General features: G+C 39.9%; 1 protein-coding gene across 1 annotated transcript in view; it reads right to left on the bottom strand.

Annotated features, from left to right (window-relative positions):
- Positions 1-23,214, bottom strand: part of ADAMTS12 (ADAM metallopeptidase with thrombospondin type 1 motif 12) — a 155,935-nt gene that overhangs the window by 38,626 nt on the left and 94,095 nt on the right. Inside the window, exons 10-14 of the mRNA XM_061469538.1 lie at positions 18,530-18,622; positions 18,195-18,340; positions 17,194-17,363; positions 8,874-9,007; positions 1,584-1,704 (exon numbers count right to left, since the gene is read on the bottom strand). Coding sequence (XP_061325522.1) covers positions 1,584-1,704; positions 8,874-9,007; positions 17,194-17,363; positions 18,195-18,340; positions 18,530-18,622 — 664 coding nt within the window. The remainder of the gene's footprint in view (positions 1-1,583; positions 1,705-8,873; positions 9,008-17,193; positions 17,364-18,194; positions 18,341-18,529; positions 18,623-23,214) is intronic.

Here is a 23,214-nt window from a genome sequence, read left to right as displayed (position 1 = left end):
ATGTTCACAACATCAACTAGACCCACACGTTATCTTGTAGGCTGAAAAACCCACCAAACTCTGCCTTTCTTGACACTTTTCCTTATTTCATCAGCAATGGAGTTAATGACTGTAGAAGGGGAAAGAATCTGCAAAATCAATCCATTTTTTACTGACTCTAAAAAAAGCAATGAAATAATTTTATTTAACATTCAGTATCCCTTAGCAGTATGTGTTAGTAAGGGGCAAGTAAAAACTAAGTGAAGATATAACACAAAATAAATTCAAATAAAGTAAGAGGCACTTATCCTTCCATGCGTTGCTTTTTAGTAAAATTGTTATTCAAAACTAAACTTGACATCATTTGCAGCCTTGGTAAACCCACACATCGCCAAAGGCAGAGTGAAATTTACAGTAGCAGAAGCAAAAGGTCAGAGACTGGAGGATGTCTGTAGTATTGAAGGAGAGGGAGCTCTATTTTCCTTTGTAAGTCTCACACATACACACAACCTGTGCTACAGCACGGTTGCAGGCCATTTTCACAGTTCACCTGTGGGATACGAAGCATAGGAGAGCAAATCCAAGTACACAGTACAGAGAAATTCCTGAAATATTTTAAGTGCTTTTCCCCAGTCTTTGGAAAACCTTATCAGATCTTATCAGCTCTAAGTTATTAGCACAGGTCACATTTGCGCAAATCAGAATTATTTGATTAAAAAATCCCCAAAACAACGGAAATTCAAAGTCAAACCCTCACTCATGTTTCTCCCTCCTTGCTAGCATGATACCAACGAGTGCTCTTGACACTTCCCATCTCTGCACCAGCCTCTTTCTTCAGCCAGAAACCTTGCTCTGAACATACTCTCTGGTGCCCTGTCTTCTCACTTCTCCCTCTCCTGTCCTCATTTTGCGGCAAAGCTGCTTATCCTGCTGTCTCTTCAGCTCACCGCCATGGTTCTCATTCAGTTTCAGTCTCCCACTCTCTTGACCCTTTACCTCCTACTCATCCACATGCTATCTTACAAGGTAATTGAAAGCCTGAATGTCTCCCTACTGTTATAAAGAAAGGCTCAGTCCTCCAAGTACTAATTCAGACCACTTTAACCCTTCAGGGAGTTACTTTTCAAGCCAGAGGCATCCCACAGAAAAATTCAGAGCAACCACAAGTGCAAAGCCCTGCATGAGGAAGAGATGGTGCATGGTCACTATAGCAAATGGTATCAGATTTATGACACTTAGAAATGAATCCCCAAACCACTCATCCCAGCATTTTCTTGGTGCTTTACATTGTCCAGAGATTTGGTCCAAAGTTTCCAAGTCGTAAATTACACTGATTTTGTAAATACACGTGCTATTTTGGGTTTTATTATTATTTGTGTAAAGTGCATAGGCCTGTTGGTTTCTGACATAATTTTAATTATGCAAGGTGAACTTAAAAAGCACAGACCACAGATCATTTCTGGCAGAAGCATCATTCACTGTGAAACATCCATTTACAATTTCCTATGCGAATCGATCACTCAGTTTGCTGTGGGAAATACTTAATCCTTTTTATATAGAGAAATGACTTCACTAACTGAAGAGTTTAAAAGAGCCCATTTTACCAAATCCTTCAGTTTGATTAAACATCATCTTCACTGTATGACAAGCAGAGCCGTCTCCCAGGCAAACTCCACACTGGTCTTCAGTTGCATTGGAATTTATCTCATAATCGCAGCCGACAGCCTAGGAGGAAAAGCAGTTTCAGAATAAAGGTGGCCTCCACCATGAAATACTCAAAGCTCAGGTATCACTGCCTTTGGTTACACTGCTCCTCTAAGGAGGAAGAGAACCCATTTTGTAGTAGAGCATATATCCTATATACAGGAATTGCTAATAGAGATGGCTATATGTAGGTCAAACTTGTGTATCATATGAAAGTGAAAATCAAACAAGCAACAACCCACCACCATGTCATGAAACATGCAGTAGTGACCAGTCACTTGAGATGAAAATGTGTCACCCAAACGGCCTCAACATCTAGCACCAGCCAATACATCTAGGATTTGCGTCTGCTTTCTTATGTCATAGAAGCATCCATGAATTCCCAGGAATACAATGCAGTAAAAAGAACTGAAATCATTGCTCAGCCTTTTGTGGCTGTCAGACAGTGCAGAACCTCTACTGCAGTTAAACCATCTGTCAAAGAGAAATTCTTCAGCAGGCATGAACATTTATACCCGTGACAGCCACATCTCCAGCTTGCCAGCATGGGAAAATGGGTCAAGGTAAAGTTCTGATTTTCCAGTTCATGCTTGCTACAAGGAGAAAGTAGAGAAAAATTTATTCATAATGAGCCAGGACAAAACTTCTTCCTTGCCCAAACAAAAAATTATGTGCACTGATGTTTTTAAACTTCAACTATATCTTCATTTGATTTTGGGGTGTTTTTTGCTTCTCCTTTAAAAACTAGCAAGACTGCAGAACACAACCTAATATCCAACACTTAATGGTTGTTAATAGTATCTAAGATATCTGGAGGCCTAAATCACCCATCTCATGATTTAGATGACTAGCTGTAAGTCTGATGGTATGTAAAGGTTTTCTCAGCTGATTTTTCTCAGTATAAGCTTTCAGTTGCAATACCTGCCAACTTGTCTAACACCCTCATGATGTATGAAAATCTGGGTATCCCCTCTTTTGATTTGGATCTTGCTTTACCTTCAGTACCTCAGCTACTGTAATCTTCTATAAGCTTCTAAGAGGAAAATCCACCTATTAGACTAATCTAGGTATAAAGGCTGCTGCAATTCTCTTAATATTTTTCTGTCACTTGCAGCTTGAGAAACACCTGAACTTTTCCTCTATGTGTCAGTGATTTAATAAGCAGCTAAAGAAGCTGCAAAACCAGAAGCATGTAAAGGCCTCAAATTACAAATGATGTTAAACCATGTCAAGTGCATTTTCATAAAGGATTCAAATAGCCAGCACCTTTAACACCCGCTCTGAAAAACGCTGGCCATGCCAAAAGGTTCTGCATCAGCCTCAGCTTCTTTCTCCTTTCAGAGAAGGCTACTTTCAAAAACGGGGAAGTTTTGTAATGTTTTTCACACAGACACATCTCAGCACCAAGTACCACGTTTACAAGCAGTACAGAACGTTACAGAGATAAGCACACATTAAGAAGGTAGCTATATTTTTGACTCCAAACATGTAGCTATTCAACCAAGGATGGATTTAATGAAGTATTTAAAGTACACAGACACCAATGTGATAAGTGCAGGATGTTTTTTTATCTTGCCAAGAGTTCAGATCTGACTCTTCATCTGCTATCTACAGATGCACCGCTGTTTATATTTAACACTTCCTAAGAATTTAAAGAAGAGTGCAGCTATTTTCTTAAAGAGATGCATTCTGCAGTGTCTTTACTACCAGTACATTTGTTAATCATCTACAAACAGTTAGTAAAGTCGTTATTATCAGGTTTGTTATTAGACGAGAGGAGTAACCAGCCCCTCTGTAGAGTCCTGAAAGTTCATGTTCCATTCTATCCACATATTCACTATTAAGCAGAAAGCTGGGGAAAATGTGGAAATGGAATCCTTGCACTTCATGTTTTGCTATATAAAATATTATTAATGAGTGTTTCGGAGTTTCTCTTTTGAAATTCTTTTAAAAAAATTACAACTTCAAATTATACATATTATACCAATTTAGCATTTTCTGGTAGAAAATCAGTGCTCTTGAAAAGGTTTCTCTTCATCTTCATTTACTGTTCATGCTTGTTTGAGTGGCTGCATCCAGAAATAATAATTTATCTGGTTCCCACTGTCAATCAGACATTTTGAAAGAAACATCACTGAACAGATTTCCCTTGTGGGTGTCACATAGCGTAAAAATCCCCAAACACTGAACCAATTAGTCCCAAACTACTGCACTGGCACAAGCAAATGAGTGGGGTGGCAGGTCCACAGTATCATAACTGTCCTTGGGGTGCTAATTAACATCTCTGCATGGGCCATACATGGGTCATATCATCTCAGTCAGAATCAGCCGACATTTTCTCTACACTCATGGCATCAAAATATGGCATTGCTATGACATGAAGGGAATCCTTTGTCCTTTCCAGTTTTAACTGTGGAAGCTTGTATTTTGTTTTTCCTCTGACACTTGAAACAGTTTGATCAGAGTTCAGTCTTACCTACGCATGGTGGCACTGCAGACAACTGTGGCAGGGCAGGCAATTCACTGTGTTAGAGTAAATAAAGCCTTCATTTTATTCCCTAGCTCTGGGGTGCGACTGGTAGTGCAATGACCTTCAGAGCTATCAACAGGGCCTCACCTTACAAGGCCATTAATAAATATCACAAAGTGTATATTCTGATGTGTCAGACTAAACAGCAGTCATTCATTCTAAATACATTTACATGAACTTTAATTTCCACTGCAGCAGTTTTACTTCCCGCTTCAGTGAGTATCTTATTATTTCTGTCATCCATTTATTTCTAAATACTTCCTCCTCCCTTTTACTTGCTTTTCTCATTCTTCTGATTCTTCTGTATATGCAGTAGCCATATTTTCTAAAACTGCTTTAAATAATCACGTGCCTCAACTTTCATGGCAAACTGCCTGTTAAAAGTGATACAGAGACTAAACACAGGTTATAAAACAAGCCAAAAAAAAAAAAAAATAGCAGCCATTAGGCTTTGAATCTTTTGTATATTTGTGCGCATATTTCTCATCTATTTGTATATATGGTGCACATACTTCCTTGTGCACCCTCTGCCAGTGAAGCATGCTGTGCTACAGCAACCACTGTGTGCCACAGCAGGTGCAGTGCAAATCAGCACCCTGCCATGCAGCCCTTTGCTGTTGCCCCATTCACCAAGAGCCTTTTGGACCTGAGACTGGATTTGTTTCTGGGCCCAGCACACAGTGTGGAGGCAGAAATAATGACTTGAATTGCCTTGCTGCATTACAGGAAGGAGAAACAATTTCCTTCCTGCTGCTCAGTGTCTAAAGGAAAAAACAGTCAGAGATATTACCCTTTTGCCACTTCCAGACAGAGAGAGTTTTGTGTCAGATTGGTAACTGGGGGCAGATACAAAAAGTCTTTGCTGTTGCTGAAGGGTACAGGTGGGGTGCACTGCCTGAATTACCAAAGTTATATGGATGCTACATTGAGCTTTTAAGCTCTTCCTTCTGTCTGTTTCCCCCACTCATCTCCAGAGAAAGAAATCATGTTCATTTCATGTTGGCCAAAGCATTGCCTTAAATGGGGAGAAACGTGTCCTGATGCGCCTATTTCTCTTATAATTTGTCTACACGGGTCTGAATCAATGTTCTGTTGAGCTAGCAGTGGGATAAGGAGACGGATCATAGTGACAGGTAGTAAAGCTACTACAAAAAATGTGAGATGTGTAATCTGCCTTTCAGCAAAAGAAAAAATAGCAACACATTTTCCTTTCTAGTACTACACAGCTGTGTAGTTCTCCAATACAATGTTAGTCTCTCAATGTAACAACTGTGAATTACCAGATAGAACAGCTCACAGATTTGCATGACTGAAGGTCATTAAAGCCTATTAAAATTCTGTTTGGAAAGTGAATGCTTGCTAGAAACAGCAGAGATGCCAGGTCCTCCACCCACAGTGTCTGCCCATTCTGAGAGCATACACCATGTACATCTCCACTTTTAGATGATGCTGTGGCTTTAATTTAACCAGACTCCTCAGTCATGTATACATCAGTGCTCAAACAACATACCCTGATGGCAGTGCAGTATCTTGTATCTTTGCTTATTAACACTGGGGAAGCCACAGACTGCTCTTGTAAGAATTAAAGTGCACTTGTGATGTATAATTTAAAACACAGGAAGAAAGGATATGTGCTTTAAAGATCTTCTAAATAAAGGCAAAAAGTGACACTCAAACGATGAGTATAGAGGAGCACGATTAAATAGCAAACTACTCATGGTATATCTTGATTTTAGATTAAATTACTGACAGATCTTGTTGACTCTGCACTCAAGGCTGTTTATAAGTCAGACATCATGACAGGATGGGGGCTAAGCAGATACCTGAAGGAAGGCCAGACTAGGTTCAAATGGAATAAAAAGATTCCATCTCTCATCTCTTTATCAACTACTCCACTTGGAACAAAAAACATGTTTGTAACTGAAGGCATGTAGATAGATTTGAGATGCCACTTTGAAGCCACTGGCTCCAGCACTGAGTGATTTAACAGCATTACACTGTTAGGCAAATCCTCTTCTGTGTAAGGACAAAGCTGCGAGAAGACCCAGCTATTGTATGTGCCAGACCTTCAATGAGTTAATATTTCTAGCTTGTCTTTGAATTTACAAGGCAAGTTCTAAAGGAATACCATACCAACAACACCTGACTGATAAGGCTTCCTTCTGCACTGAGGTATAGGCAGAGCTTCTAAAAGATTAGGACCCAAATATTGAACAAATTGTAAGGACCAAGTGGATCAGCACTAGTGTCTGTCTGTATTTATTTCGTACTTGAAGACACACATTATGGTTTTGCCAACGTGGCTAGGAAAACATCCAGTACACGTCAGGCAGCTAAAATGAGGCATCTCAATCCACATTTAGCTATCAAGATAAGACAATTGTTTCTGTTTCCTTTTAACACAGCCATGGCAAACTACAAAATCAGACTGAAATCAGCTGAATTTAGGAGATTAAATTCTTGACTGAATCTATCTTGTTTTGACATACCCACTAAGAAAACTCTGAACTCAGTTGTTAAAAAATAGCTACACTGCACACCAAACACATGTAAGCTATATGGACAGTGGATCTAATGTACAACATGTCACCATTTTAACCTTTTGCTCAATTTCAGACCTAAGTGAAGTATTATTTCAGCTCTATGAAGAAATGTGAAGTGATTTTGTGAGATACAGTACTGAAAGCCAGCACAGCACTTTAACAAACATTGCCATTAATGTTTGTGAGCTCCTCTTTCACATACTAACAACATGTTCCTATTGGAGTACAAGAATGACGTACCAGACTAATCATATTAAATGCATTTCCAGACTTATTCACCATGACTTGTAATGTATGTATTGTGTTTAACTAGCTGGACTAAAATGCTAGTGAATTATGTAGAGATGCTTGAAAATGCTTCTCCTCAAGTGTTATACTGCGTGCCTATTTCAGACAAAAGCACACTGCCTTTTAGAAATGTGAGCTATTTGGGTTATATTCATAATTTGGTCTCATTTGTGGCAGCTGCATGATTATACTGTTCACTTCATGATTCTGACTCCAGTTAAATCTGTTTGTCCTAAGATGTGAAGCAGCAATCAACATGTGAAATGATGTCAAAACTGTATTTATGATAGCACCAGCACCTTGGATGAATTTTTTAGAAAGACTTTGAGTCCCCAAAACTATTGATGCTAAAGTATATCTAATACCTAGAAAGCGCAATTAGAATTAGCTGTCTTTTCACCTCTGTTTTATCTCTTCTGATTAATTAAGTTTTGCTGTTTCTAACAGGTATAAATTTGACTGTCACAGGCAAGATTCAATACAGAAAGCACATGGAAACTAAAATTACAGTAGTGATCCCAGTCCACTTGGGCTGAAAATCAGAAAACAGAAGTGCAACATCATAAAGAGAGCCTCTTGAGTGTACCACTTGGCCTCTTCCAAGGTCAAAAGCGCAGATTTGGTATGCAGCATTTACGACACATTTCAGTCTGCTAAGGACATGTTTCCACCTGTCTTGAACTGTTCAAGTCCAGGTCAAGTCTTTCACCATGATAGTTAAAAGGCCCATCCTGTTTCAGCAAAGTCAAGCAGAATCTCTTCACTGTGAATTTGAGCAGGGTCTTGGTAATGCCCTTTAACAAATGCATGTCCTGCTAGGAAAGCTTAAAACAAATTTTTTATTGCTGCTCTCTTAAGGCGCTGGCATCCTACCAAAATAGAAAGTCTTCAGAGAGGGTATACCAATGATCTATTAAAAATGCAGTTTCCATCAGTAGAAGTCTTCAAAAAAAGAATGTAAAAAATGTCAAAAAAGGAACATGATTCTCAAAAGAGATGCAACATGACTTCTTGAAGTCCCATCTAGTTGCATTTTTATATGATACAGTGACTTAAGACATACAATCCAAAGCTCCCTACAGTAAGCTAATATAGTTTCCACAAGACACCAAGTCCTGCTTTTGTTTCCAAACGTCTTAAAAGCAAAAAAGCTATCAGGCTTCAAGGGGTACAGCATACAAATCCCCACTTTGAAGAAATAAACTGTTGTAAATACATCCCCTACAAGTAAAGTACTCATTTTATTTGTGAGAAATTCACTAAAACCTAATTCACTAAATTAGGACTGCGGGTATTACAGAATTTACAAGAACACACCTTCAAATGCCACAAACAAACATCATCCTAAACACCTACTATCAAGATGCAAAATATGCAGAGAATGTTAATTCTTCACTTCTGAACTATATACTCTGTGTCTGCCTGTTATTTCATTGTACAGCATTATTCAATTATTGTAAACTGAAATAATTTTTACTATAACAAGTCAGTTCAGAACTCCTACATAATGTGCAATGTTAAACTGAAACAAACAGATTTTCTTACATTGATGTTTTAGAATAATGGAAAAAGAAGAGAAGCATTAAAATGGACCAGAGGTAATGAGCATTCAGGCTTAATGGATTAATTAAAAGGATGGAAACAACTCTTATGTCTACTTGGAAAAGCTGTTTCTACAAAGTTGTTTCCATGATCACTGAGAATGTGGTAAAATGGAGTACTTGGCCCCAATTCTCAAAAAAAAAATCTTAATCTGCCCATAAAAAAGTTTTCCTAAAACTTCATAAAATAAAACTGTAGAGAAAGAAACATGCAAACATACCCAATACCTTACACATGCCATTAATACAGATATCTCGGCTGCGTTTTCCTTCAAAGCAAGGAGTACCATCAGTGACTGCATCAAGCATCTTTTCTGAAAAATGGCCATCTATTGGGCGACAGTGGAGCTCACAGGGGTTTGCTGAAAAGAAAACAAAGATGTTTTCTCAGAAAACAGTTTAGTGGGACACTGAACTGCAATGCACAAGGAATGACATTATGTTTCTACTCCATCATGCACTCATTTTCCTTGGCATTTGACAGAAATGGTGTAATTAGAAGAAGTTAGCAGAGAGACGGTTGTATTGCTAAAGACAGTGAAAAGGCCTGATAAATGGCACTTGTGGACTTCTAGAAGCTGCTGGAGGCTGGTGCCCTCATGCTTCCATGCTCTCAATCACTGGTATGTTTACAGGCAGCTGGCTCAGTCAAGCAGTAGTCATGAGGACCTTAGCTGTGACGGGCAAAGGGACAGAAAAACAGTAAAACCAGCAGTCACCATTGAGGGGAAAGGAGGAACCTGGGGGTGAGATTGCCAAAGATACTGAAAAGCAATAGTTTTCCATCACCTGATGACTGATTTCAGAGGTAATTTACAGCTTTTCACCACTGCTGCCAATCTCCCTCAGAGAGCAGTCAAGTGGTTGCTTCTGATATTCTGCATGTCAGTAGTGTCACATCAGTGCTTATTTTCAGCTATATGCTGGCACTTAATAAATTATTTCAAACACTGGACTTTTTTCCTGCTTGGCAACTTACGAAATGGGGATAATATTGGTGAGTCTGACAAGACGCAGGCTGCTCTTGGATAGATGTGCAAGGAAGCAACAGGGGAGAGAAAAGCTGCAGCAAAAGTAATCTGTGGGTTTCTGAAGCAAGATTTCCTGTAATGGACCAGCCTTAGTCTATTCAACCCATGGAGTAAGAGAAGCCAAACATACACTGCTCTGCCTCATAAACACTGGTCCTTTGGAAAGAGAAACTTTGAAACCATGGCTTCAGTCAAAGGACACAAGTTTGATTACTAAGTTGTGCACGCAGAAGAAGAATTAGAACTGAATCCAGTGTCAAAGGAAAGACAGATTTATAATCCATGATCATACAGCACACTGTGGAAACCATCCAGCAGATCCAGAGCTATCTGACTGGAAAAAATACCAATGAGAGACAGCAACAGAGGACCTGTCTTCTCATTTTGTTCCATTCCAAGACCCCAGTCTAGACACGCATCACAGCACTTTGTTCATGCTCAGCAAGCTGAAATGCCTTGCTGAGCAAATGAGTAGGCCTTAAAACTGCCAGTCTTTTAGGACTTCAAGGCACCATTCTTGAGCCATTTTAATACAATCTATGTGTTGCAGAGGTGCCTCTGCTGAGAGACAATTTTATCATGTGCATAACAGAGCCAACAGAAGTTGCTCCTTTCATCTCAGAAGGATGAAGCATAACTATGGATCTCCTGCATCATGGCCAATGAATTTCTTTCTCCCTCCTCCTTTTTTGTTGACTTGTTTTGTTTCATACAAAGAACTGTGTTTAAAATTGAAGGAATTTCTACTAATGAGAGAATTTAAAACTTTTGGTAATGCAAAAAACCTAAACAATTTCCTACAAACAGATCTACTCCTTCGAAGGGGAAAATTTGCTCTCCCTGCTCTGGTTTATAGAGCACCAACACTTACACAACATCATACAGCGCACAAAAGTGACTGCAGCTCCTGCCCCCAAAATATTTGCAAGATATTTGGAGACTGAATCCTACACAGCTTGAGCTTTAAGACTATGAAACTCATTGACGTGACAGGATCTCTAGAGAAGTGGCATCCAAAAAATAAAAAGGGGCACTAAAGGAAATCCAAAACCTTAATGAGGACTTTTGCGTTTTCCCTCTTGACAGTGGAGCTAAAATGGACTCTCAGCACTGACAATAATGTCGTGCTTGTGGCTTCTCAAAGTTGCCTTCATAAAGGGCAACAGAGTTATTAGAGGCAGAGGACACACATGGACCAATGTTACAAAACTGGTGGAATTCAAGGTGATGTGAGTCATGTTCAAGAATATTAATAGAGATGGAGCTATGTAAGAGTCTCAGTCAAGAACATAAAATTTGTAATCCTTACCAGCCCTCAGCTCCCCTGTGAAAACTGCCAGCCACAACACCCATCATTTGGTCTGATAAGAGCCGTCATGATAAGTAATACAAGTAATTTTACTTCTATCTGCAGAGATTATTTTCTGGCCATGTAGCTAGTATGATTATTTTAGTGCTCTAAATTTTGTTCCACCTTGCTTACTTTCTCAATGCACCTTTTTAAACACAAGGCACAATACTCTTATGGAAAGGAGAATTCCAGAGTTCCATCTAGTCTGTTACCTGCAGAGAATCAATCCTAACTGACAAAGACTTTGCAGAAACCCATTTCAGCTTTTACATTGTTTGTAACGAAATATATGTAGAGCAACAGTCTGATATCTGTACCTCTTTCCTAGTTGTGTGTGTGGACATAGCAAGATGGTATTCAATTTCATTTCAGAAATCACTGAGCAAGAAAAAGCAGGCAGTGCTGTCTGCTGACATTAACTCATAACTATGATGCTCTAAGAATATAACTCAGAAAAAGTTTGTAGAGAAAGATAACTCTCTTGATAAGCCAAAATAAAAAGTAAAAATACATAACAAGGAAACTTTCAGACTTGCAAAGGTTTGTGATTCAAAGAAGAGTTTTCTGGACATGAAAGCTTTCCTGATATTCCTAATTCTAGTAACTGACCTAAAATTAGATCCTACCTGTACCCACAGATTTTGTATTGCTTTTCTTCCTATCAGTTTTCTGCTGAACACCACTGCAAGTGAGAGGACACTGCTCCCTCCCAACAAACTCAATCCTATCCAATATTTATAATCCTGCCATCATTCTTTAATTTATTTTGGTATTTCATGTGCATAGAAGGCTGGTCAGGGCACATTACCCTAGCACTGTATTAGCTATTAGTTTTCTAAAATTATTTGCTTATCTATCATTCTTTTACAGCTGAGTGAAGGAACCTGACAAAAGATCAGGGCTCCATTATTCCAGGACTGTAAACTAGCTGTACTAGAATCAGCCGCTGTCCTTAAAAAGTCTAACATTTTAAACATGAAACTATATAGGTGTACGGAGTATTTTCATCTCCTGTTTTCAGAAGGTGAACTGACACACAAGGAAAATAAACACATTTCCCAAATCAATGGAAGAACTTGAAAGCAAAGACTGACATTGAATTCAGACTTTCTAAAACTTATTTCAGTCATGAAAATCTAAAAAGACTTAACTGACATAAATATGAGCACTACAGTTGCTCAGAAGGAACTCATCAAAGCAGCTGGCTTAGTTTCAATTACTTCAGCAAATCTGATTAATTCATGATGAGACTTTAGCAAAAAGGCTGTCATCTTAGTAACTTTTAGGCCAAAATATACAGGAATTCTTGCAATCCAGCACATGCCTGAACCACTAGATCTAATCTGCAAACACTGAGTAATAAATGTGTTCGCACAGTTCTGAACCAGGAAAAGCACACTGAATCACCATTTAAACAGAGATGATTTCTGCCTGAGTAAAGCCTACAGGATTTTACCCATCCTTCTACACCAAAGTAGGATCAAAGCCACTTCTCCTGCATAGACTGTATTTATATCCTCAATGATAGTAGTAATTCCTCAAGCCCTGTAGGTAACCTGCTCTAATGTTTAACCACCCACAAAGCAATTAAGATTTCTTAATGTGTAACCTGAAGTTCCCTCGTGCTGCTTTGACTGTTTCTGCTTGTTCTACCTTTCATGATATGAAGAACTGCTAGATCCATCTCTTTCTGATGACTCCTGTACTGCTTAAGTGGAGAGAATGGAAAATTGTGGTATGAAGTGACACAGAACTTGATGTCAAATCTAAGTTTGAAAGCAGAAGAGCTTCATTCAAACTGAGGTGATGTAAGACCATGGGATACTGATTTTCAAAGTCAGTTAACCAGGGCAAAGAAATGCTTGGATCTCCACACCTTTTTCCAGACCCAAGCATGGAGCCATGCAGTCTTGCTAGCCTGTATCTCTATGAGCTCAGAAATCTCTTGAGGCAGCTGGCATATAACACACTCCATTTTCTCTTTTTCTAGAGCAAAACTTGTTTTTCTCAATCTGTATTTTTCAAATAACTGGACTTCCATGTTGCTTTGCTGTAAACCTCCTCCAGCTTGGCTGAATGCTTCCAGCAGTGTTGCTCCTAGCTGGACATAAGATTTTAGCTGAGGTGCCACCAACACTCAGCAGGCTAAAAAATTACATCCTGTTTTTTATCTGTAGTGCCCATATCCTGCACCAAGATTATGCTGCAGATCTGAACAGATTCAAGATCAATCCTCTAACAGATAGAAGAAACCCAGATGTCATGGAATCCCAACACACAACTCCTGTAAGTGCCCAGTGACTAGGTAAGTCACTGTAATCAGAATGGGACTGAGGAAGCAAACCAGCAAAGCTGAGTACAAATCCTAGAATTCAAGCATGTGGGTTTTTTCCCCCCTGTACATTACAATGGAGTTCAGATTCACCAAGTGTAAACTGAACAACATGAAGATAAATAGGAAGGAACATATTCACTTCCCACTTTAAATTTCTTTCCCTCACAGTTGACTCCCATGAGTTCACCTGCAGGAAGGATTCAGCTTAACCTGACTGAGAAGGATGTGCCTGCCAGCAGAAGATAAGGATTCAATATTTTTTTCCTAATTCACAAGGAAGAAAAGAAGTGGCCCTCTTCTCTTCAAATTCTCACCTCTTGAGAATGCAAAACTGGCTGAGGAAATCCAAACCAAAGAATATTAGAAAATAAAACTACCAAACACATACAAAACAAGGGAAAAAACTGAGTCAAAGCTACTTTATCACTTTAATCAAGCTTGGATCTCCAAAAGGAAGTTTACTTTCAAACCAGTTGACAGTAAAACATTATCTCCTGATGTTAGCTCAGCCCCTGTGACTGTATCAGTAAACATCTTACTTGATATACAGACAAATATTGGAAGAAATATGAAATACAAAACACAGCATAACTCCTATCTGTCAGTATAGGAGATGATCCTGACACTGACTGAGAGAAGAAAGATACATGATTCAGTGTAGGACTCATACTTAGTATTTGGAAGTTAAGCACTAAGAAGCTATCAGATTCAAGTGAGCGTAATTTGTCAAATGGTATGAAATAAATAAGTGTGGGGTCACAATTCAGAAAATATCCTGGTCAGAGGTGCTGGTTGCTTTAGCCATCTTTGCTTGGAAGTGCCCTTCACCTGAAGACTCCTTGGGATTAATCAGGTGCTCCAGCTGGAGCACACAGCTTTCTGTGCTCCACAGCTAATCCACAATAAGAGTATGCAAATTCCTCAACAGGTCCAAATTCACTGAAAACAGAAGAAAAAAAATCTCAATTGGAACCTTAAATATAGTTAGTCTTGGTTAACAGCAAGATGGCATCTACTGATTTTCTTCTAGGTTGTTTGTTAAAGCTGCCTGTTGTATCTTGCCTCATAAGCTATTTTTGAAAAAAAGTCTTTGTCCTCTAGTGAAGGTACAATGTACCCAACAGGAAAAGGACATTATTACAGTGTTTAATTACATGACACTCATTAGAACTGGCTCATGTAAGCTAAGAAATTAAAGCCAGGAGAAAGAACTGTAACCATCTAGAAAATTTACTGTTTTTCCAGCAGGATGAAGGAACACAGAATGTCTAAAATGTCACAAAATGTTTAGCTATGGGTTTCACCTCCTCAACTAGATGCTTCCACACAGTCTGTTCCTCAAGGACTGCATCCCATGGAAGGGATCCATGCTGGAGCAGTCTGCTCCTGAAGGACTGCATGCCACTGAAGGGACCCATGCTGGAGCAGTCTGTTCCTGAAGGATATACCCCATGGAGGGAGCCAGGCTGGAGCAGTTTGTGAAGAACTGCAGCCTATGGGAAGGATTCACATTGGAAAAGTTCACAGGTGGCCATATGCCATGGGAGGGACCCCGCACTGGAGCGGGGGAAGAGTGTGAGAAATCCTTCCCTGAGGAGGAAGGAGCAGCAGAGACAATGTGTGATGAACTGACCACTATTTCCATTCCCTCGCCCCCAGCACCACTCAGAGGAAGAAGGCAGAGAAATTAGGAGTGAAGTTGATCCTGGGAAAAAGGAACGGGTGGAGGGAAAAGTGTGAGTGATGTGAAAAGTCTTTGAAATAGGATTGCACCAGATAAAAGGAAAAGTAAGGGAAGCTTGTGTACACTGAGACAGGTCGGTACACATTTGCTAGACATGGTGATAAGTCTCCAGAGCCCTGAAACATCATGTATTTTCTTTTTTTTTTGGGGGGGGGGGGGGGGGGTGATGGGTGGTGGCAACACAAGACAAACACAAGGAAGGCTCAAACTGCTCCATCTCACAAAGAGAGCACTGTTTTAGGACCTTACTTCTGGAGCTTTTTGACCAGAAGCCTTTTAGCAACCAAGTGAAGATGACAGAAAATCTGAAACTGAAACGGGTTGAAAAACTCTTGGGTGTATTTCAGTGCAGTAGTTAACACTGGCTCAACATGACTGGAAACAGTGTGCTCACCCACCCTCAATCATACAATGATGATATCAGGTGAAGGATCAGCACAAGATTTGGCTTAGATGAGAGTTCCCAGAAAGACTTGCCTACCTGAGGAAGCCAGGATTTTTGAAAGTTAGGAGTTTAGCAGCAAGAAAACACTTCAAAAGTTGTTAATGGAATGTAAGAATGAAGTTCTTACATGAAGGACCTCACAGATCATGAGGGAGACGTGTAACTCTAGACTGAAATTCTGGCTGCCAAGAAAACAGGTAAAAATAGTCAAAAAGCTTTTTAAGTCAGAGAAAAATACATTTCTGTGGTATCTGACAGATTTTTGCAAAAGGTCACCAAAACCTAGGATGTTCCAGATGAAATTAGGCTCAACAATGCAGCATTTTAAAGATAAATGGTTTATCTGTAAAGCTCAAATTGGCTCTTTTTGAAATATGGCATGGACACACCATAATAGACATGCCTACCAGTGTGCAGGAAGCATTTTATTCATGGTTCTTAATGCCTTTCAGTAGGAGACCTGCAACAAATACACATGCAGAACTACTAGTTCCATAGCACTGCCCTAGAGAGGACATGAACAGAACTAAGGCTGTACGCTGCAGCAATACACTAACAGCAAGGACTGGAATTCCAGTCCTCAGGGACAGGAGCATGCAGAAAACAGCTTATGAGTCTGCAGAAAACATTTTACAGGTTTGGCTTTCAACTAAGTCTTATGCTGTTAGTATTTATCACAGTTTGTTTTATTGGAAGCTCTTCTGAAAAAGTCTTTTTATCAACCATATTTTCTTTCATCAGGTACTTTCCTGGAAGTCTGTCTGCTCCAGGTTCATCTTCAATGGTGTGTTTGTTAGATGAAATTGAAACAGTAGCTGAACTTTAGGAAACCTATTCAGAACTGGCAATAACTGTGAAAATGCAATAAACATGCCTATCATACCATTGGCTGAATCTTGAGCTTCACTTCCCTAGCTGGTTTATTAAAAAAAGTAATCATATTGCTAGCTTCTACTGGATAATCTACACCTTACGTTTATGCATACACCAAGAATCAACCTGCATGGTAGTAACTATTACCCCTGGATTTAGTAGCTAGCTGTTATAAAGCAAGTTATAAGGCAGAGGCATCATTCTGTCTCTACAGAACACAGGGCAATGCAATACTGAACCTGTTGAGGTATTACTGAACCTGTTGAGGTATTACTTCCTTGGTGTCATGCCAGGTGTACTTACCATACAGGTCTGAGTCTGGAAGTAGTAAAGCTCCATTTGTGCAGTGGAACAGTTCTGCTTATTGGGTGCAGTGATGCTGCAGGCCCAAACATGCAGCTTTACACTATACTACTCTACTTCTGTGGTTCTGTGGTTGACAATGAAAAAGACAGTTTAGGTCTATCCTGAACAATTAGTATAAATGTAATTTCCAATGGCTTTCCTTAGTGCAATATCCTTACAGGAACTAGGCTAGTTACAATCACAGCCATTATTACCACAGCTTTGCTAGAACAGCTGTGTGTGGAGAATACCTGCCTTTGTGTATACACAAAAGGCACACCTGCATATGGAGGCACACCAGATTTTTCTCTCTGATCAATTAAAAGACTTGTAGTTCAGTGACTTCTTGCCCTTGTAGGGGTTTCTCATAGGTCTGTAAATCTGCCTTTTTATGCAAGATATTAGAAGATTTGTAGCTTCATACCTGTGCTATAAATGGGAACCCAGTGGTAGAATTCATTCTGGTAGGGAACTGTATCAAATTCACTGCACTGCATCTGACGAAAGGTTGGCAAGTCTTTTCGGCAGGGGCTGATGTTACACATGCGATAGCGTTTCCTTTCTCCAGTGCAGTAGTCCCCTCCAAATTGTGGCCTAGAAAAGGAACATTCAGACTGCAACACGAGATTATGGGTTAAAAATAGTTTTAAAAGAGCAATGTCATTCAGGTTCCAGTGGGATAACAAGGTGAATCTGAATCCTTGGCAGGACAGAGATACCACTCACATGTTCAAGTACCCAAACACATCAGTATGGAGCACAGAGATTCAGAAAAAACCTGCATAACAAAGAAGTGCTGAGCCTAAAGAACTGCCTGGCTGAGCTTACAACAAATTAACCTATCAAATTAACTTCCCCAAAACACCGTATTTTCAAGAATGCTTGATAGTTCTAGAAAAGCCAGGTGATTTTTGCTGTTAGGCACCCTCTTTAGTGATTTCTGAAAATTATATGTAGAGTCTTCATGAACTTAGATATGTATTAGAAAATTCTGCCTTTCATGTTCTGTAGCTATCAACTCCTGTCTGAACAAAGCTGATGACTAGAACAGAACGTGAACAGTTGACTCCTTGATTTCCCTCTGAACAGATCACTAGCTATTGCTCTCACCCAGTGTTTCAAGCCATTTGTTTATTCACAGTGGTATTATTAAAGCAACATTTCTATTATTTCTGCAAAGCCTGAAGATTAAATAACAGTTTTAGGGCTTTTTTAATTTTGTGTAGAAATAAGCTCCATGGAGGGTAAGGATTAAAGAATATAAGATGAGGTAATGAGTTTCACACAGGTAAGGGAATGAGAGGTGTTCAGGGTCTGTCTTGCTGTGTCACCCGCTGATAACCATTTCACACAAGAGCTTCCAATGTCATAAGTGTCTCAAAGATCTTGAATGAAAAGTAAGAAAAGATTGTGCACTCAGCTTACTCTGGGTTATCGCAGGGTCTCTCTGCACTCTGAACTCCTGCCCCACATGTCCTTGTGCAATGGGACCAGGATGACCAAACACCCCATCCGCCATGGACTGCTTCAGGAGTCTTGCCTACTGTAATGCACTCACCAGAAAAGCACCACTGAAGAGAGAAGAGGAAGGACAAACAGCCTAAGATCATTATTGCATGAAAATGTTATTGTGAATGATTTGTTATTTCAGGGTTGAAAATTTAAGTGAGATGTCACATGATGCTCCTCTTTCACACTGAACAATAGCAGAGCTACTGATGGATCCTCCACCACCCTTTTGTAGGCAGCAGAACTGTCACCTTGTTCTCTCCGCACCGAGTTCCATCTGCAGCTGCATCCAGTTTGGAGCGGCAGGAGCCTTTTACCGAGCACCACAGTGTCTGGCAAAGGTTCTGGAAAAGAAAGAAAACTGCAGCAGTCTGAAGCAAAGCTGAACCCCTATGGCCAAGATTTTCAAAAGCCTTCCGTAGTTTTATACATCTGTTCAGAAAGCCTTGTAAAGAATGTAATTTCAAAAGCAAATGTTCAGGGTTTTCCACAAAAGTTAGGACCAGATTTAGCTACTCCTCGTTAGTGTACAAGGAGAAACTACTTAACAAATACAAAATGGTAAACACTTTCTACCAAGTGAATTACGTTTTACTCGAGCTATGTGAGTTCAAGTATTTTTCCCATTGGCTGCTCAGGTCCCAGCTCCACACAGGAAAAATGGCTTTGCAAAGTTTGGGCACTACTGCTTATAGCAAAGATGAACAGAGTTTATGATTTTCATTTGATGAGTACTAACGAGTACAATCTTCAAATTTGCATTGCTGTCTACCTGAAAACATAGAGTGAAACCAAAGAAGTTTAGAGAAGCCAGCCGGGAAAATAAACACAAAGTCATATCTCCAAGTACAACAGCTAGGTTAATATTCATGGAGGTCCCAAAACTAAATGAGGGAAAATAGATCAAAACACAGGTCTCTTAAATCATCAGCCAAACAGATGGCAAAGGAATGATCTAAAAGAAGCAGTCCAAGCTACCTGGAAGAGAAAAAAGCCTGGTGGGCTGGGTGGAGCAAAGGCTCTGGTTAGTGAATGATTGCATATTAAGTTACTCAGACACTGATGCCAGTTTAATGCAGTAATGCACCGCATTTCAGCTGCTGCTGCAGGTGCTGTGGTCAACTCCACTGAAGGGACAGAAACTCCTGAGATTCAAAAGATCTAGAAGGGCAAATAAACATTACAGCTACCTCATAGCAAGTCTTCTCACTCAATTAAAACAATTCTCTACAGAGTGAGGGCACACATCAAGGGCTAGTCCCCCCTCCTCAGTTCACACGCATACCAGCTTCTCTTTTGATTGGCACACAGCAGCCCTGCATGCTTAGAAACTCCTGAATGAGCTTTGTGTGAAAAGCTGGAGAAATCAGGGCTGTCAGAGAGACTGCAGTCCCATTGGGAATAACAGAAGCAAAAGCCATGGAGCTCTGGGCAAGGTCTCAGCTGAGGCTGTTTGAAATGAAGAGTTCAGCACTGCAGAGAGGACAGAGCTGGCAGCTTCTATCTGTGAAGCAGGGGGAGCTGTACATGTCATCCGAGAAAGGATCTGGTAAGAAGGACGCCACCAGCAGATCCCAGTAGCAGTTTCCACTGGTATTCTCACAGCAAGCAACATGCTAGGTATGGGAGCCAACATAGAAACTGTGCACTTGCAAAAAATCCATCCCCAATGAGCTAGCAGTAACATCTGTCTGAGTGTGAAATGTGAAACTTGAATGACTGCTTCTGTTTAAAAATAGAAAAATGATTTGTTTCTATTTAAAATAGCTAAGCTTAGGCACAGTCTGTTTTGAGCGAGATACCTTTTATTAACTTTCTGCATTCTGTGTTAACCCTGGTTTTCATCTAGAACACTGGAAAAAAACTTGATACAAAGAACATTTCAAAGCACTCCAAAACTCCAGTTGGAATACAATGTCTGGGGGCACTGAATCTTGGCTCATTTAGCTTTTGGACAATGTATTGGTCAAAGGTTGTTTTGCAGTCCCCTATTTACAGTTCAAGAGTAGTATTACTTACAACTCTTTGTGAAGCCATTATCGTCAGGTTCTTAAGGCTAACCAAGTGTTCTGCCTAATTAATTTTCTTTCATTATGAAATTAATTCTTTATTTTACTCTTGTATGTAGAGTGCTTTTTTATTATGTTTTGTGGGTTTAGTGTTGTCATGGTTTAAGCCCAGCTGGCAACCCAGAAACCACGCAGCCGTTCACTCAGTCCCCACCTTCCTCCCCCAGCTGCGGGAGGGATGGGGAGGATAATCAAAAGAATGTTAACTCCCACGAGTTGAGATAAGAACAGTCTGGTAACTAAGGTATAACACAAACCACTACTGCTACCACCAATAATGATAATGATAAGGGAAATAACAAGGGAAGAGAATGCAACTGCTCTCCACCTGCCAACCGATACCCAGCCCGACCCGAGCAGTGATATAGCCCTTCCAGCTAACTGCCCCCAGTTTCTATGCTGGGCATAACGTGCTGTGTTATGGATACCTCTTTGGTCAGTTTGGGCCAGGTGTCCTGTCTCTGCTTCCTCCCGGCTTCCCCTCCTCCCTAGCAGAGCATGAGACTCAGAAAGTCCTTGGTCAAAGTAAACATTACTGAGTAACAGCTAAAAACATTGGTGTTATCAGAGCTGTTCCCAGGCTGAAAGTCAAAACCACAGCACTGCACCAGCTACTAAGGAGAAAAATGACTGCTACTGATGAACCCAGGACAAGTGTGTAAAGTGTACTCCTACACTGTGCTTCAGATACCACAAAAAGGCACTGAAGCCAAACACAGCTTTCCACTGACAGATAAATTTTTATGAAGTCTATTCATAGATTTCAATGTCAAGGGTTCACAGAAGAAATTTTTTAGCTTTGCAAGAATTTTCCATATTGATCTCCATGCACCAGAGCTTTTTTCCACAATACTGGAATAATAACAGTGCAAGGAAAAGTACTGCTTACGGTATGCTCTTGGAGGCAACAGCCAGAAATTCATGACTCTACCATGGACTTACTGAAAGGCAAGTGATTTTTATTATCAGCAGTACTGTATACACTTTCCACTCAATCTATGAGATCAGGGTCTGTGACTGAAAGACAGTAGGGTCCAAAACCCCAAACAGCTTCACTGAAGTCAGTGGAAGTTTTGGAGATAAAGAGAGGGCAATTACATAAGGATTCTGAGCTCCTACAGCCTGTCTGATAGGAAACTATGGATATACCTACCACTTGGAAAATTCCTCCCCTGAATCTGTATTCTGCTTTTCTTTTCCTTATTTCAGGGACAGTCTTAAAGTGCTTAGAGGACTTACTACCTAAATGGTTCATGGAAATCACTACCTGAATTATAAATCTTAGTCTTTGCTAAGTGAAGTCACTGAACCCTGAGGCATGTTCACCTAAATGCAGATTTTTCTCTCAAAAAGAATCTGTGGATCAAATTCTAATGTCAGACATAGCCTGGTCAGTGAGCAAGTGTTAAGTAACAGTCAAAAGGTAAAAGACAGACCTCTTAGACAAAATGACTAGATTGTTCACTCAACATGCCAGGCAGACTATACTATTCACAACTCCTTTTCCTGCCAGCGCAGCTACTTGCAAAACAGTCATTCCAGTGAAATTCAAAATAAGATTATACCAATTAATTTTCTGACATATGTCTAGCTGTAAAATTGGTTATTCAGGAGATGTTGAATGCAAACGCCTGCTAGGTTCAAACCCAAGGAGACACAGAATGAACCAATACTGCAAAATTATACTTTAATTTTCTATCTTTACCAATAGACAAATTATAGTAACTGAGGAAACTGGAACAGCAGGTAATGAAAGCAATCTTTCAATACCTGCTTCAGAATCAGTAGATGCAGTTCAACACTGGTAATCACATTATCTATTAAGGCTGAGAAGATTAATCAGAGATAATCTCCCTAATAGAAGGGTAGACGAGGATATGAATGATTATCTGAATGAAATAAACAGTCACTGTCAGCAGTCTCCAATCCACAGATGAGCACAATACTTTGCCTAAAAACACTCCAGCATTGCCAATAGCCATAATGCCACTTCTGCCACAGCCGTGTTAAACAGAGTGAGCAAGATGGATGCTATCTGCAATGTTTGCTGCACACTACTGACCAAAACACAGTGAAAATTAGTGATCGCTTAGCTAGACTAGACTTGAAACCATGGCTTCTTCTGTTCTAAGTAGAAAAATGTTGTATGGAGCCAAATGGCTCTGAACATGCTAGGTACAGTCAAAACACTATACTACTGCACCTAAACGACTATAACCTGTTACTCCACAGTAGTTCCTAGCTCCTGTAGGGAGTTGTGCTGCTGTGACTTTACCACTCTCCTCCAACTCCACACAACACTGTTTAGCTGTGCTGTGAAACAAACCCTAGGGTATCTTGTAAATGACACATTTCCACATAAAAAAAATCTGATGTTTGATGGGAATATAAAGATTCTTCAATGTCTGTGGACTGAAATTCCCTTTAACTAGTTAGATCACCAAGAGTCTTCAAAAACAGGATGTATGGGGAGAGAGCACAACCCTGATTTCTTCAGAAAATGTTTGCTGGAACTGAAGATTTGTTTCCAGAATCATTTGATCAGCTGTAAGCTACAAGTTTGAAGCACCATTTAAAATGGGAGTTAAGCTGCATTGAAAGTTTACTCAAGATCAGTATCACAGGTTTAAAAACAAAACTACTCCAGTGCTGAAGGACAGACATTTAACAATAGATACGGGGTGAGATCCAGTAAAGGTCTTGCAAAAGACAAGGCAAACAGTACAACTCACTTCCAGACTCTGAAAAACAGTGTTAGGCAATGCCTGCACTACACACCTAGCCCATGAGACTCTGAACATGCACATTTTAGTCAGCAATTGAGGTTCACTAACTAACTGCACTTCCATGCTGCTCAAGAAGCATAA

Source organism: Pezoporus flaviventris, unplaced genomic scaffold, assembly GCF_033815535.1.
Source record: "Pezoporus flaviventris isolate CSIRO_AGI_PZ_B2104156 unplaced genomic scaffold, CSIRO_AGI_Pfla_v1 ptg000057l, whole genome shotgun sequence".
NCBI classification, from domain to species: Eukaryota; Metazoa; Chordata; class Aves; order Psittaciformes; family Psittacidae; genus Pezoporus; species Pezoporus flaviventris.
The sequence above is the reverse complement of the archived record's forward strand: the minus strand, read 5'-3'. Positions and strand labels throughout refer to the sequence as shown.